We start from the raw sequence: 17,753 nt of genomic DNA on the forward strand, positions 1-17,753 counted from the left end.
CCTGAGCTTTAAGCCCTAGTTCACACTGCTACAACTTCTCATGCGACTTGCTGCGGCACGCGACACAAAGTCACATAACAAGTTAAAACGCATTCATTTCATGGGGTGTCGTCTTAATTGCTGCGACTCAAATCACAACGACAAAAAGAAATAGTTGCTGCTCTTTTTCTGTGTCTTCCTTGTGACATGAGTGCCATAGACTGCAATGATAACATCACAAGGGTTGCAAGCAAATTGTTTCTTTGTGTTATCTTTGCGACTTTGGCTGCAACTTCAGAGGGTTTTGTAAGTTCAGTAATATGTGTCACACCCTGATTGGTCAAAGTCGCACTGGATTAGGTGCCCCTACTAAGTTCACAAAGTCGCACTGCTTTGGGGTCACATCGGTGTGAATGGAGCCTAAGACTGGGGATTGCAGACATGGCACCCCATTCCTGTGCATATCTCATGCGATGCAAATTTCAGTCATAGAGTTTGAATGGCTGAAATCGCATTCGGACCAAAATGATGCAGAACCTTTTTTTTTTTTTTTGGTCCACATTGGAATCGGATGATATGGATGATCAGACCCATGCAATCCGATTCACAGTTCACACTGCAAACCGATTTGGGGGTGTCATTAAGTTTCTTATGCCACCCGCAGCAATTCGCAGATGTCAGTGTGAACTGGTTGTGATTCAGATGCGATGTGGGAACACACACAGGAATCGCTGTGGTTTCCGGCATCACACCAGTGTGAATGGAGCCTAAGAGGGGATTCCCTCTCACTTCCTGTTGTGTCACTGGGGGAGGAAGTGATTGTGTAGGCTTCCTTTTTTTCCAAAATACCAAACATGTTCTACTTACCTGCTCTGTGTAATGGTGTTGCACAGAGTGGCCCCAATCCTCCTCTTCTTGGGTCCCCAACTGGCCCTGTTGGCTTCTCTTCTTCTTCATGCACCACCATCACTCCTGAACCAGGCTGTGTCTATAGACACACACAGTGCGGCTCAGTCCCGCCCCACAGGATTTGATTGACGGCTGCAGGAACCTATGGCTCCCACTGCTGCCTCTGTGATGAGGATGAGAGAGCAGTGCTGGTTGCAGATGTGTTCAGCGTTGTATCAATACAGGATGGGAAATTCTCCTCATAGAACATAGAGTGGTAAATCGGAGCCGGACTCCATCACTAGTCCATTCACAGCTTACAATGCAAAATGTGTTGTCTTTACATACTGTATACTCTACATACATACTGTATACTCTACATACATACTGTATACTCTACATACATACTGTATACTCTACATACATACTGTATACTCTACAGGTGAACTCTAACATTAGAGGCTGATGAGCGCTCACCTACCTGCCTGGTATTCGCCGTCCTCTTCTGACGGTAGTCCGGAGGGGGGTTCTGCCCGCATGTCCCCCTCCACATTGGTGAATATAAGATGGTGAATGATGATGGGAATGGGTGGCTCTATGCCATACTCCGATGTCACTTGCCTAAAATTGCCCAGACAAACATGGACTTGAACACATCATAGGAAGTGCTGTAGTCCCTGTTCCACACCTACCTTCCTTGGACGCGATTCCCTCCCTGGACTAATGGTTGTCAGAGAGAGGTGCCCTGTAATTCATCCCCTCCACTGCTACTCATCATGTACTACAAATCCCCTCCGCTGCTCTTCATGTACTACAAATCCCCTCCGCTGCTCTTCATGTACTACAAATCCCCTCCGCTGCTCTTCATGTACTACAAATCCCCTCCGCTGCTCTTCATGTACTACAAATCCCCTCCGCTGCTCTTCATGTACTACAAATCCCCTCCGCTGCTCTTCATGTACTACAAATCCCCTCCGCTGCTCTTCATGTACTACAAATCCCCTCCGCTGCTCTTCATGTACTACAAAATCCCCTAAACTGCTATGCATCATGTTCTACAAATCCCCTCCACTACTCTTTATCATGTTCTACAAATCCCCTCCACTACTCTTCATCATGTACTACAAATCCCCTCCACTACTCTTCATCATGTACTACAAATCCCTCCACTGCTGCTCATCATGTTCTACAAATCCCCTCCACTACTCTTTATCATGTTCTACAAATCCCCTCCACTACTCTTTATCATGTACTACAAATCCCCTCCACTACTCTTTATCATGTACTACAAATCCCCTCCACTGCTCTTTATCATGTACTACAAATCCCCTCCACTGCTCTTTATCATGTACTACAAATCCCCTCCACTGCTCTTTATCATGTACTACAAACCCCCTCCACTGCTCTTTATCATGTACTACAAACCCCCTCCACTGCTCTTTATCATGTACTACAAACCCCCTCCACTGCTCTTTATCATGTACTACAAACCCCCTCCACTGCTCTTCATCAAGTTTTACCAAATCCCCTTGTCACGCGATTTGATAGTTTCCAGTCACATGACAAGTTGCACCCTGTTGTCCGCAATGAAAGCCGTCAAATGGGTGAAGCTCCCACTCCATTGCATTTTTGCATTTTGCAAGTTTAGGTGCAACTTGAATAGAGATCTGTCCATGAAGTCACACAGATGTCTTCCATGTCGCACCTGATGTTGCTCTGACATGCGACTTTGAAATCCTGCGGCTTCAAGTGAAGTCTCGCGATTTCAGAGCCAGACTCGGTGAGACGGAAGATGTCGGCCATGGACGGCTTTATTTATCCAGCACTGTACATGAAGTCCCTCCAGAGTTCATCAGGTCCAGGTAATTGATCTCAGGGGAGGGGGTGGGGCTGCTAGTGATATATTTATCTTGTTAACATTTACTGTGCTGTGTCCTGATGTTTGTAGAAGGATCACATGTAGTGAGATAAGTCCTATAATTACCCTTTCACTGCGGCCTCTCATATGAGGGGAAATGTCACCGAAATACAGAATCGGAAAAGGGTGCCGACTGATATCAGAGACCTCGGGACAAAGGGAAAGTCTCCTTAGAGCCCTTGCTGATACACCGACCAACACTCACTTCATACTGGCTTCTGTGTTCCTCCCATGTCCTAACCATGTGTAAGCTCCATGTGGGATGGTGTCAGAGCTTACACAGGGAGATGACCCGTCCTCATGTGACGGTGTTCAGGCCTGGCTCCGATGAAGCCGAGGGGGGAGGGGGGTTATTAGGGGTTGGGATTTAAAGAGACGGTCACTTTGCAGTGAAGAGGTATAATCAGTCCCACCCCCCTGACTAATACTCGCCCCCCTCACTGCTCTGTAATAGAGAAAAATACTTCACCCCTCGCTCCCAAAGCAGTCAGCACTCTCCCCTTTCAGCAGGCTGGTCCTCCATTGTATGTGATGAGATCCATAAGGGACAAACGCTTGGCTGGCAAAGAGAAGCAGCTTGGGGGGGACAGTCACCTGGTGAGGAGGAAGACCTCAGGTAAGTGGAGAGAGGAAGGTAAGTACTGCCTCCCCTAGGCTAAACAAGCTTTGGTGGGACTGACTCCAGGACTGTACAATACAGTCAGGGCACAGATCACTGCCCATCTCTAACCAAGACTTATGCTGGCCATACACTATACGAAAAAACCGCCGAAATTCCGGCATTTAGACAGTTCCTCCGTTTTTCGGCCAGTTAATGGGCACAAAATCGATAATCATTTGGACGTTTTTGAGCCGAAAAAACGAAGGACAAGTTTGGAAATTTTCTGCCGAAAGAACGACGAATTGAAAGGTTAATGTGTTTCCCGTCCGAACTGACTGCACTAGGTATATGTAAAAAAAACCAACAAAAAATGGATTCATTTATGTCCACTGAACGATTTATCTGTCATTACATGATGGCACTATCGTTTGAGCTCACGGCCGAATGTTGGTTTTTTCGAAAATGGGTTCGGCCGATTTTTCGTATAGTGTATGGCCAGCATTACTATTTAATGGCATGGGGTAAGATTACAGCTTTGGTCAATATCTTCTGCTGACTGCTTTGTTGGGATATCTCCTTTAATTTCTATCATTAGGGAGAAGGAATTGAAGGTGGTCATGAGAACATGAAGGCACAAACAACAATAAAAAGCCAACTGAGGTTACATCCCTTCCCGCTCTTAAGAAGGGGGGAAAAAAAACATTTGTATTTGTCTCTGTCCCCATTTGAGAGATTTGAACTCATTTCCTGTCCCTCTGACTCCATGTCATTGGTGCAAGAAGTGCGCATAAGAAATGGACCAAAACAAAGACCTGACAGAAGTTCTACAGTTGGTTATACACCATGCAATATAATTCTACAATTCCTATACAATCTTCTTTAGCTTACCAAGACTATAAAACATCAAAAATAAATAAAAGGCCGAACCTAAACAACCGTTTTCATATTTGTATCTAATCAGGCAGGCCTTCATAGTACATAGTTGGTGGATCTAAAGGCCATTCTACAGTCACATAAACATTTTGTCTTTATTTGGGTAAGCTCCTGCCATACTGCTACTGAACTATTATGTGACAAAATATTATGTTTAGCTGTTGTTGTGTCACCTGTGTCATACTCTCCTTCATGCAGTATAATTAACCATGACTGCTCCTAGGTGGCTGGAGCCCTCCGCCTCGCTTTCCCGCTCCCCCCCCCCCCCCCCCCCGCCTCGCCTTCCCGCTCCCCCCCCCCCAGCCTTGCCTTCCTGCTCCCCCCCCCCCAGCCTCGCTTTCCCGCTCCCCCCCCCCCCCCCAGCCTCGCTTTCCCGCTCCCCCCCCCAGCCTCTCTTTCCCGCTCCCCCCCCCAGCCTCGCTTTCCCGCTCCCCCCCCCCCCCCCCAGCCTCGCTTTCCCCGCTCCCCCCCCCCCCCCAGCCTCGCTTTCCCGCTCCCCCCCCCAGCCTCTCTTTCCCGCTCCCCCCCCCAGCCTCGCTTTCCCGCTCCCCCCCCCCCCCCCCAGCCTCGCTTTCCCGCTCCCCCCCCCCCCCAGCCTCGCTTTCCCGCTCCCCCCCCAGCCTCTCTTTCCCGCTCCCCCCCAGCCTCTCTTTCCCGCTCCCCCCCCCAGCCTCGCTTTCCCGCTCCCCCCCCAGCCTCGCTTTCCTGCTCCCGCCCCCCAGCCTCGCTTTCCCGCCCCCTCCCCCCCCCCCCCAGCCTCGCTTTCCCGCTCCCCCCCCTCCTCCCCAGCCTCACTCCCCCCCCCCCCCCCAGCCTCGCTTTCCCGCTCCCCCCCCCAGCCTCGCTTTCCCGCTCCCCCCCCAGCCTCGCTTTCCCGCTCCCCCCCCCAGCCTCGCTTTCCCGCTCCCCCCCCAGCCTCGCTTTCCCGCTCCCCCCCCCAGCCTCGCTTTCCCGCTCCCCCCCCCAGCCTCGCTTTCCCGCTCCCCCCCCCCCCCGCCTCGCTTTCCCGCTTTCCCCCCCCCCCCCCAGCCTTGCTTTCCCGCCCCCCCCCCCCCAGCCTCCCCCCCCAGCCTCGCTTTCCCGCTCCCCCCTCCTCCCCAGCCTCACTCCCCCCCCCCCGTGCCTCGCTTTCCCGCTCCCCCCCCTTTTCTCGCTTCCCTCCTCTCTCGCTTCCCCACCCTACCCCCTGTTCTCGCTTTCCTGCTCCCCAGCCCGCTTAATAAGCAGAGGTGAATGCTGTCACTGTCTGTTGGGACTCCTGCAGCTGACTAAGCACCATCTTCATCCCCCAGTGCCTAAAATATGTTAGGATGACAGCAAGCACTAGGACTGTTGCAAGGAGCTTCTTTTTGACTGCTCATTTCCTTCTCTATCATGCTCATAGAGAAGGAAATTAGTCAAAAAGAACTCCTTGCAACAGTCCTAGTGCTTGCTGTCATCCTTGCAGTCAGGAAGAAGATTAGGTGAGTTCAGATAAGGTGTCTTATAGTGACTAGTGAGGCATGCCTGTTTTCTACAATACATGGGATTCTAGGCTCAATTCTTTCCTTTGTGGCTTCTAGTAGTCCTGGTGTAGTGCTTGAGTGGACCTTGTGTCTAAAGTGTCATTGCCCGTAGCAATTAGTCTGATTCTAATACATGTTTTGCCACCTAGTTCATCTTCAACTTACACTGGACCAGAAGTCCGGATTCTGCAAGCTCCACCCAGGTCCCGCTGCCACTTTACTTGCCATTGCTCTGGGTGATACAGAGATAATGATTGGCTGCTCATGCCTAGACAGTTCTGCTTCGCACACAGGAAAGAGGTGAAGGTGGCAGTGAGGCTGGTAGTCAGTGGGAACTGATCTGCCACCACTTTTCTATTGTGTTAAATGATATCCAGCTTCATCCAACTCACTTCCCGTGAGCCCCGGCTGTCCTGAACACACCACCTGGAGGTACATTGTCACACCGGCGGGTGCTCCCATGTCATTGTATAAGTACAGCGCTGTCCAGGAGGAAGGATCGCCTCCTACCACCAGAGGGGTGGTAAATAAAGATTAAAAACAAGGGGTGGGGGGGAAAGGGGGCCCTAGGAAGGGGTTGGTAGAGGATGAGTTGGGTTACAGAAATTGGAGTTGTGCTTTAGAAGGAGCAGCAGCTTGAAGTAGCAGGTTCTTGTCAGTAGAACTCTGTAGTACCAACATCTGAAGGTGGTCATAAATATTGGAGGGCAAATAGAGACACAAACACATTCCCACTGACTTCAGGCATCTTTTGCACACTACCAGGTCCCTAAACCTGAACAGTCACATTATATAACCATTCTTGTTAAAATATATGTAAACCCTCACCTTGTAAAACAGCCCGTTCCATTTAAAATAGAAATAAAAGACAATATATTTGTGTGTACATATATATATAAAAAAAAACATTTATATATAGTTTTTTTTTCTCCCCCTTTATCAGTGATCACATACCTTCTGTTCTCAGCTGCATATGGAGTTCAGAGAGCTGGGGGAGGAAAAACAGGGCACTGATCTTCCCAGTGAATGGCTGTGCGGGGGTTTGGTGGTGGCAGGACAAGTCTGATCATTGGAGGAGAGCAGGCTGAGTTCCGAGCAAAGCTAGAAAACTGACCACACGCAAAAGCAAAACAGATGCAACTGAATAGGAATCGGTTCTGTCATGGTCCACTCAAAAGTGATACTTAATTTTTCCTGGTTACTGGAGAAATAATTCAGATGGCAGCAGGGTGGATTTAATTTAAGAACCACTTCAATACCAGGCACTTAGACACCTTCCTGCCCAAGCCAATTTTCAGCTTTCAGCGCTGTCGTATTTTGAATGACAATTGCGCGGTCATGCTACACTGTACCCAAACTAATTATTTTTTTTATCATTTTGTTCCCACAAATAGAGCTTTCTTTTGGTGGTATTTGATCACCTCTGCGATTTTTATTTTTTGCGCAACAAATAAAAAAAAAACAGAAAATTTTGAAAAAAACAAAAACAAGTTTTTCTTTGTTTCTGTTAATTTTTTTTGTAAAGTACGTTTTCCTCTTCAATGATGGGCACCGATGAGATGGCACTGGTATGCAGCACTCGTAGGTGGCACTGATGGGCACTTATTGGTGGCACTGATGGGTGGCATTGCTGGGCATCACTTAATTATTCTGTTACATAATGGTGCCAGTCAGTGCCCATATGTGTGCACTGATTGGCACAGATTTGGCATTAATTTGCACAAGTGGATGGCCATGAGGCATGTACCTGGCCATCCACATGTTATGTGCCTCCTTGGTAGTCCTGGTGGCTTCCCTGGTGGTCCAGTGTGGGCATCCGAGGGGGGGGGGGGGGTGCACTGATAAACAATCAGCACAGACCCCCCCCTGTCAGGAGAGCCGCCGATCGGCGCTCCTCTACTTGCGTCTGTCAGACGCGAGTGAGGAAAAGCCGATCACCGGCTCTTCCTGTTTACATCGTGATCAGCCGTGATTGGACATGGCTGATCACGTGGTAAAGATAGCGGTGTGTCAGACTGACACACCGCACCACCGATTGCCGCGATGCGCACCCCCTTGGGCGCGCGGTGGCTGTTATCCTGCAGGACATCATATGACGCCCAGTCAGGATAACGCAACCACCGCCCGGCCGTCATTCTGCTATAGGCCGGGCGGGAAGTGGTTAAATCAAGACTATTTAAATTGCTAGTAAAAAGGCTCGATTTAAATCATAATTTTTAAAGAGCAGCTGTCATCTCTGTCCCGTAGCGGCTCCTCCTCTGACCTTCTTTTGATTCACTGACAGTCCCATTCACTTTAATGGGACGGCTGGTGATGCGGCAGTGACACAACAAGGGGAGGGACGTGGCGGCAGCAGGCGAGTGGATGTCCACTAACAGGCGCTGCCATGATGGATCTGAAATGGAGTTGCCACCTCATCCCTTTAAACCCGAACACCTTTGCATTACACAGGTTCTGAGGCTAATTAAATGCAGATAAGACACCAAGTGAGTTTAATTACCACCTTAATCAGCCACAGAACCTGTGTAATTAATATGTGTTCAGGATTAAAGGGATGAGGGGGCAACCATAATCTGAAATGACAGGTGCTCTTTAAATGTAAGGACTTATTCTTGCTGGTAGTTAGAATCTTTAATATTTGCAAACAAAATGAAGGTTTCCTATTTAGAATAATAAGCTGTCAGGTTAGTTAAACAGCGATATCAGAACCGATTCAGTCATACAGTTTGTAGTGTACATAGATTTGCAAAACAATGGGATAAAGAATATTCCTGAACTTTGTTTGATCTCATGATTACTGTGAAATTGTGTGAATGCATCAATGCAGTGCATGTTCTCAGCTCGCAGAGCTTGGATTCATCGAATGAGTTTACCAGAAAATGTAATAATTGCAGAATATACAGCCTCATGCCACATAAATAAGCTCCATTTCATGCTGAATAAACGAAATTATTAATGTATCCTAAATAGAAGCTATCTTTGGATAGATATTTTTTTACTCCAAAAGCAATTTATTTTAAAAAATAATTGCATAAAAATAATTAAAAAAATCTGATTTTAAATAATAAAAAAAATGATCTAAATGAAAAAATCAGATTTTTTTTTTTTTTTTTTTTTTTTTTTTTTTAATTTTTGTTTTTTATTTGTTGATTTTTATCCACCCTGCCGGGCAGGCTGCTGTCAGCCAAAGACTTTATTGGTGGGATGTCCTTGTTGAGTTCCTGCCTGTACATGCCTGTGGTTACAATTATTAGGTATTCTGCTCTCCCTTATGGAATTTTCTATTAAGGAGAATCCAACAGGAAGAGCGGGGACACAGCGGTGGGTATGAACACCCGGAACTCCCAGGTGGGTCCAGAAAGATTTGGGAATAGAGGTGGGGAGATCTCAGTTGTATAATGCAACACACATAAGAAGCCAGGGACTGACTCCTCTCACCAGCTCTGTCTATAATGAAAATTATCCATTTTGGTTGGACTGAACCTTTAAGTCGGTGGTTCTCAACCAGGGTTCTGTAAGAGGTCCCCAGGGGTTCCACAGCAATCGGTCAGTCGCAGGCAGCTGACAGGAGGATCGCACAGGCAGAGATAGTCAGGGAAGTGGCTGGCATCCTATTGGCTGTAGTGCGCTGTTCCCTGCCGGCCCCTCCTGTCCTTCCGAGTGGATATATGTGACATCATCTGTGGTGGACAGGATAGGAGAGGCCACTGGAGCAGATATCAAATGAGTTCTGAAGCCAGAAGAAGAAAGCCGGTACTGAAGTGTGCCCAGCTGTCCCCCCCCAAACACACAATGTGCCCAACAGTCTGTCCCATGTCATGTGCTCTGTTCCATGTAATGTCCCCTTAATTGGATCAGCTCCGCAGCAAAAGAAAGCACAAGTTTCACAATAAATAGGTACGTTTTTAATATTTATTCTTTAACCACTTCAATACCAGGCACTTAGACACCTTCCTGCCCGGCCAATTTTCAGCGCTGTCACAATTTGAATGACAATTGCCCGGTCATGCTACACTGTACCCAAACAAATTTTTTATCATTTTGTTCCCACAAATAGAGCTTTCTTTTGGTGGTATTTGATCACCTCTGCGATTTTTATTTTTTGCGCAACAAATAAAAAAAGACCGAAAATTTTGAAAAAAAACAAGTTTTTCTTTGTTTCTGTTAAAAATTTTTTGTAAATAAGTACGTTTTCTTCTTCAATGACGGGCACTGATGAGGCTGCACTGACGGGCACTGATGAGGCTGCACTGACGGGCACTGATGAGGCTGCACTGACGGGCACTGATGAGGCGACACTGACGGGCACTCGTAGGTGGCATTGATGGGTAGTTATGGGTGGCACTGATAGTTGGCACAGATGGGCACTGATAGGTGGGCACTGGGCACGGATGGGTACTGACAGGTGGCACCGATGGACAATGATGGGTGGCACTGATGACACTGACTGATGGCACTGATGCCCCTAAGGGTGGCATTGCTGGGCATCAGTGCTATATAATGGTGCCAATCAGTGCCCATTTGTGGGCACTGATTGGCACAGATTGGGCATTGACTGGGCACATGTGGATGGCCATGGGGTTCATACCTGGCCATCCACATGTTGCCCGCTTCCCTGGTGGTCCTAGTGGCGATCCCTGGTGGTCCAGTGTGGTGATCTGAGGAGGTGCTGCGCTGATAAACAATCAGCGCAGACCCCCCCGCCAGGAGAGCCGCCGATCGGCTCTCCTCTACTCGCGTCTGTCAGATCAATGGATCAACGGTTCTTCCTATTGACATCGTGATCAGCCGTGATTGGACACGGCTGATCACGTGGTAAAGAGCCTCCGCCGGAGGCTCTTTACCAAGATCGGTGTAGCGGTGTGTCAGACTGACACACCGATCACCGCGATGCGCGCCCCCATGTGTGCGCGGTGGTATGTTATCCTGCTGGACGTCATATGACACCCAGTCAGGATAACTGAACCACCGCCTGGCCGTCATCTGCTATGGGCCGGGCGGGAAGTGGTTAAAGAGGGAGTCCACCTTAAAAAAAAAATTATTAAAAGCCAGCAGCTACAAATACTGCAGCTGCTGACTTTTAATAAATGGACACTTACCTGTCCCAGGGTCCAGCGATGTCGGAAGCCGATCAATCGCTCGGCTCTCGGCTGCCCCGCCGCCATCCTCGGTCAGGGAATCAGGAAGTGAAGCGCTGCGGCTTCACTGCCCGGTTCCCTACTGCGCATGCGTGAGTCGTGCTGCGCCTCTGCACTGGTCCCCGTTGTGTTCTGGGAACTGTGTGTTTCCCAGAACACAACGGGGCGGGAGGGGGTTTGCGGACATCTGCGGATATTCTGCGGCTGTCTTAGCCTGGAAGTGGCTGCAGATACCTGAATTAGACAGGTATCCGCACCCCCCTCCCCCCGGAAAGGTGCCAATTGAGGCACCGGAGGGGGGGAGGAATCCGATGAGCGGACGGTCCACTTTAGGGTGGAACTCCGCTTTAATGCTATTTCTACCAATAATTTTTGTTAACAGCTCACTGACCATACCAGTGTTCCGTGAGCTGTAGATGTGAACATTATTTCAGGGGTTCCTGGAAGGTAAAAAGGTTGAGAAACCCTGATTTAAGTGCTCTGATTTTTATTGGACTTTTTTGCTCATAGCAGCCTGTGAAATTCTACCTCTGTTCTTCCATTGCACAAGAACATGGCTCCTCTTTCAGACTTACTGTTTTTTTTTCCCACGCTCCAGGGATCACCTTGCTGATGGTCCTCTTGTTGCTGTTGGAAATCTTCCAATATTTGTACCATGCCAGGCATGTCATGCAAGGGTTTAATAGAGTCACTTCAGTTCAGAGCAGAATATAAGGAACGCTATTTATTGAACCCAACTCCTCACACTGTGTGTATCTAGTGACAGTTCTGATAGAACAGGCTCCATATCTGATATCTCTATGGCTCTGTAGTCAGGCTTCTTTGGTCTTCTCTTTCTGGTAAGGACACCCGAGTCTCCACAACTGGGAGACCCCAGAGGGCCAGATGCTGATGGCTGATTGTCTGTAATCATGGCTGAGATTTGTATTTTTGCCATCTGTTCTGCTTCTGTAAAGTTTGATTTATGAACTGTATGTGGATGTGTTCCAGGCTGCCAACACACTTTCCAGTACATAATGTAACCCCTTCCAGCTTTGCCTGCCAGTGTTCATTTTGACGTCAAATTTCAGTTTAGTTTTAGTCTTTTGACTAAAATGGCATTTTAATTTTAGGCATCTGAATTGTTTCAGTCATATTGTAGTCGACTAAAATTCATTTGTATAGTCATCGAAAATATTTTTGTCTATGTAATTAAAACGGTTGCCTGCAATTATTAAATTATTAGAACATGCCAAAGTGAAACAAAGTGGGCATTAAAAAGAGAAGTATGGGTTTTTTCTTTTTACTTAAAGCGGAGTTCCACCCAAAAGTGGAACTTCCGCTCATTTGTCTCCTCTCCCCCTCCGGTGCCACAATTGGCACCTTTCAGGGGGGGGCAGGATATCGGTCTTTGACAGGTATCCTGATCCCACTTCTGGGAGTCCGGAAAGCGGTCTGTGACATCGGCTCCCTCCTCCTCTCCCTGTCGCTGGGCCAGTAGGAGAGAGGAGCGGGGCCTCATGCATTCGCAGTAGGGTTCCCGGTGTGAAGCCATAAGGCTACACTGCCGGGTACCCTTACCCGCAATGGTGTTGGCAGCACCCGACAGCTGGTGGAAACATCAGCTGCAGTACCGACATGGCTGGACTCCAGGACAGGTAAGTGTCCGATTATTAAAAGCCAGCAGCTGTAGTATGTGTAGCTGCTGACTGTTATTTTTTTTTGTTGGGTGGAACACTGCTTTAAGAATAATTTAAGACTGCACTTCTGTTATGATCCATAGAAGTACAGCCAAACTAGCTTTGGCTGTATTTCTCCTTTTAAAGTCTGAAGGGTCTTACCTTCATGCATTCTGTGCATGAAGATAAAAAAAAACTGTGTGCAGCCCCCCCCCCAAACACTTGAGCCCCATCTCGATTCAGCGATGTGTATGAGAGCAGCTTATTGGCTCAGACACAGCAGAGGAGTCATTGTGGGGGTGTCAAAGGACACACTGAGCAGGGCTCGGGAGTGAGCACACACACATGGGTGCCCTCATAACAAGTGGTTTGCTAAAGGGGCACTCAACGGTGGGGAGGAGCCAAGAGTGCCGATGGGGGACCCAAGAAGAGGAGGATTGGGGTTGCAAAACAATTACACAGAGCAGGTAAGTATAATATGTCTGTTATTTATTTATTACCTTTTAGGATCACTTTAAAGGACTGTGAAGAAACTGGTATAAATAACCAGCTAATTTATCAACTTCCTTTAACCCCTTGTGGAGCAGCCTGTAATACCTCTTCATCACCAGGCCATTTTTCAGTTTCCAGCGCTGTAATAGTTCGACCATTAGTCATGCAACACTGGACCCAAATTATTTTTAGATCACTTTTTATTTTTAGACAGAGCTTTCTATTGGTGGTAGTAACCACCTGAAAAGGGGGAAAATTTTTTTTTTTGAAAACCTAAACCAGTTTCCCTTACTTTGTTATAAAACATATTAAACAGAAATGCCAGGACAGCATGAAAACCCCCACAATGGCCGCTTTGTGGAAAGTAGACACCCCAAGGTGGTCTTAGTTTTTTGTGTGAAATGTGCTGGTATTGAAGGGGTTATGACCTGAAGTTTGGTAATAGTTCATACAGGTTGTGCACAGATATTGCCTATCCATTTATTTCACATTCATGAATTGTTACAATTTCCTCCCCTTTCTTCTGTAGGAAGGGGAGGAATCAACAATATAAACAGTAATGTTTTTACATTTGTGATCACTGTGATTGGTCAGGTTAAATAAAGACACAGATCCATCCAGTTCAACCCACGCTTGTATGTGTACATGTTACTACAGACTCTCAGTCTTCTGGTACAGGTCCAATCGGATTAGCTTGGTGTGCCCTGTCTAATAGTGGGTGCAGAAGACTGACTGTGGGTAATCTCTCTGGAGACAGGTAGCACCAGGGAAATAACTGCCCACCACGCTGCCATTCATAAATGTTTGGTGATAGTGTAGGGGTTAAAGAGGAAGTAAACCCTGATGGGTATTACTTCCTCTTTATTTCCCTGCAAAGGTAAAGCATAATGGGCTACTATGCATCGCACAGTAGCCCATTATGTGTCACCTAAAACCGAAACCTGCGATGTCACTGCTGTCCCCACTAGAGGGAGCGTCCACCTTCACCCCCTCTTCCTTCCGGGGGCCGTGAACTTCGCCTCTGTGACTGGCCGGAGTCGCGTGACGTCACTCCTGCACATGCGCGCGGGAGCCGCCAGTCACGGCATGACCCCCTTTAAAAACGTCACGATCTGCTCTTTCTAAAGTGCGCACGTGCCGTAGACATCGGCTCCACGGTTTAGGAGATATTTCCAGCAACTACAGGTAAGCCTTTAATATAGGCTTACCTGTAGGTAAAAGTGGTTGTACAGGCTTTAAAGTGGATTTCAAGCCTAACTGGGCCTAACTAACTATTTAAAAAAAAATGCTTCCTTCTACCTATCCTGCCTACCCCCCTGTGTAATACTGTGTATTAAAAAAAAAAAAAAAGAAAGAAAAGAAAAAAGTATATACATACCTTTTTTTTTTTTTTTTTTTCAGTCTGGTCCGGACATGTGATCCTGCAGCTCTGGCTCCCCTGTGTCAGGGAGCTCTTGACAACAGCTTTGAATTCGGGAGCTTTAAAGTCACCCATAGGCTCCCATGGCCAAGCCATTGTTGACGCTCCCTCCTCTCCCATGCAGCAGCTCCTCACTGACACAGGGGAGCCCAGAGCTGCAGCATCACGTGACTGAACCGGACCGAAAAGAAAAAAGATACATGTACAGATCTACAGGGTAGGCAGGATAGGTAGGAGGAGGGGGAAGGGAACATTTTTAGGAAGAGTTTTTTTTTTAAAGCTTGAATTCCACTTTTAAGCAATCTGGGACCTGACCAGCTAAAATTTATAGTGTCTACTGGCTGCACTATGGCACAATGCTAATTGGCAGGACAGTTTATGTAGAATAGAAAGGATTGATGTATGAGAATAGAGTTGTTTTTGATTGGTTTCACACCCATTTTTCTCCAAGATACAGAACAGATGCCACCACATGTAGTTCCCATTTGTTGACTTTAAGGCTGCATCCACACCTGAGCGTTTCAAAGTCATGCGTTTCTGCCACGATTTTGTTCAGGTCACCAATGTAAAAGGCAAAAAAACACCTGTAATCTGCTCCAAAGAAGCTCGTGTTCTTTTTTTGAGCTTAGGGCGTTTTTCAGGCGTTGTGCTTCAGGTGACGAAACGCTCAGATGTGAACAGGTGCCATTGAAATGAATGGGATTTTGCTTGTTGGGCGTTTTTTCAGGCGTTTTATGAGCTGAAAATGCTCAGGTGTGAATGCAGCCTAAAGCGGTTGTAAACCTAGGGAAAAAAACCTGCAGGACAAAGGCATAATGTTAGTATGCACTGAAATACTCACCTTTTAGAATGAAGCCCTCTCAGCGGCGCCCAGTCACCTTATCTTTAAGGATATACATGCCTCCTGCATGTATCTTTACCTGTCAAATGTCTCCCCTCTGCCTTAACCCCGGTATCCTCTTCTTTAGTGAGCAGTCCGGTTTCCGATAATAGTGGTCTCTGCGACAGATTCGCCGCAAAATCCCTTTTATTTGTGGCAGGAGATGGAGATTTTTAAGGGTAAAAGTTTGTCGCCATTCCACGAGCGGGCGCAATTTTGAAGCGTGACATGTTGGGTATCAATTTACTTGGCGTAACATCTGCGCACAAATACGGTGTGACAAAGTATTGCAATGACCGCCATTTTTTTTCTCTAGGCTGTTAGAAAAAAAAATGTATAATATTTGGGGGTTCTAAGTAATTTTCTAGCAAAAAAAAAGTTTTTAACTTGTAAACAACAAATCTCAGAAAGAGGCTCGGTCCTTAAAGTGAAAGTAAACCCAATGTCATCCTTTCTAAACTACTTCCATAGGGGTTATCTATAAGGATATACATGCCTCCTGCATGTATCTTTACCTGTCAAATGTCTCCCCTCTGTCTGTTATTAGACCCGAAAAACTGCATATTCTGTGGGCGGGGTCTGTTGTCTGGAGCTCGGTGGGTGGAGTCGTGATGTCAGTAGACTCCCCGCCCACCTCTACACTCCCCTTGTCAATATGCATTTTCTCCTGTGTATTTCTAACACTGAACTTCTGCTATGATCTCTAACATCCAGTGAAAAGACAGGAAAGTAATCACATGACTTCAGCATGCCAAATCTTGCTGAGGTGTGGAACAGCCAATCCTTGCAGAGGTGCTGAAGAAAGGAGTGGGGGAGGGAATTCAAAAATAATGCATGTCTTAGGCTAGTGCACTAGATATGTAAATCACCTGTCACTCACAGCAAGGGGGAGGATTTGACAAAGTTTTTCTCTGTCAAGATTTATCTCACTGAACAATAAGAGGATTGCTCAGAGCTGGAAATAACTCTGCGGCAAGACTGGGCTCAAATGATAGGAAATCTTATACTCTACATTATGACATAAAAAAAAAAAAAAAAATTTCGGGTTTACATCCACTTTAATTAGTTAACAAATATGTGGTATTTACCTCACATTCAATATTTTACTTTGATGAATTTACTTTTATTATCTCATATTCATATCACATGCGGGTACCTTTTAGTGAATTGACCCCTTTATTGTGTTCTTCTTTTGCTCAGGATGCAATTCGTACACTGAACACACTGCAGACAAATGCCAGTTACCTGGACCAGGTGAAGAGGCAGAGGAGTGATCCTCGGATACAGCTTGCTGCTATGAAGGGCTTCTTGGAGAGAAGCGGCCTGACAGTAAGTAAAATCACATGGGTCTGATTGAACGTGATGGGTTTTGTGTATTGTACGTGATCTCTGTGATGTTTGGATGTAGACCTACTCAGTTCTTCATCGCTAACTGCTTGAGAGATGTTGCGGAGTGGGAGATTTTGGAAGTGACTTAAAGTGATTGTAAAGGATCGTTTTTTATTTTTTAAAAATAAAAAACATATCATACTTGCCTCCACTGTGCAGCTCATTTTGCAGAGTGGCCCCGAATCTCGTCTTCTTGGGTCCCCCGGCTGCTCTCGCGGCTCCTCCCCACATCAGATAACCCCCTAGGAGAAGCGCTCTCCTGAGGAGGTTACCTTGCGGGCGTGCTCCCGAGTTCAGCATTTGATTCTCTAGGGCAGTGACGGCGAACCTTGGCACCCTAGTTGTTTTGGAACTACATTTCCCATGATGCTCATGCACTCTGCAGTGTGAGTGAGCATCATGGGAAATGTAGTTCCAAAACATCTGGGGTGCCAAGGTTCGCCATCACTGCTCTAGGGTCTCTGCTAAAATATATATAATAATGTTTGGGGGTTCCAAGTAATTTTTTAGCAAAAAATACTGATTTTAACTTTTATAAGCAACAAGTGTCGGAAAAAGCTTAGTCTTTAAAGCGGAGTTCCACCCAAAAGTGGAACTTCCGCTCATTTGTCTCATCTCCCCCTCCGGTGCCACAATTGGCACCTTTCGGGGGGGGGGGGGGACAGGATACCTGTCGCGGCCCGTGACATCACCCCAGGGCTGCTCTCCTCCTCTCCCTGCTGCCGGGCCAGTAGGAGAGAGGAGCGAGGCCTTGCAAATGCGCAGTAGGGTTCCCGGCGTGAAGCCGTAAGGCTACACTGCCGGGTTCCCTTCTCTGCAATGGCGGCGGCAGCACCCGACAGCTGGTGGAAACATCAGCTGCGGTGCCGACATGGCTGGACACCAGGACAGGTAAGTGTCCTATTATTAAAAGTCAGCAGCTGCAGCATGTGTAGCTGCTGGCTTTTAAGTT

General features: G+C 47.2%; 1 protein-coding gene across 3 annotated transcripts in view; it reads left to right on the forward strand.

The window, feature by feature from the left end:
* The window catches only part of FPGS (folylpolyglutamate synthase), a 120,811-nt gene that overhangs the window by 48,496 nt on the left and 54,562 nt on the right, over positions 1 to 17,753 (forward strand). For all 3 annotated transcript variants that reach the window (XM_073600453.1, XM_073600454.1, XM_073600455.1), the window contains exon 2: positions 16,613 to 16,741. In XM_073600453.1, coding sequence (XP_073456554.1) covers positions 16,613 to 16,741 — 129 coding nt within the window. The remainder of the gene's footprint in view (positions 1 to 16,612; positions 16,742 to 17,753) is intronic.

This window comes from Aquarana catesbeiana, linkage group LG09 (assembly GCF_042186555.1).
Source record: "Aquarana catesbeiana isolate 2022-GZ linkage group LG09, ASM4218655v1, whole genome shotgun sequence".
NCBI lineage: Eukaryota > Metazoa > Chordata > Amphibia > Anura > Ranidae > Aquarana > Aquarana catesbeiana.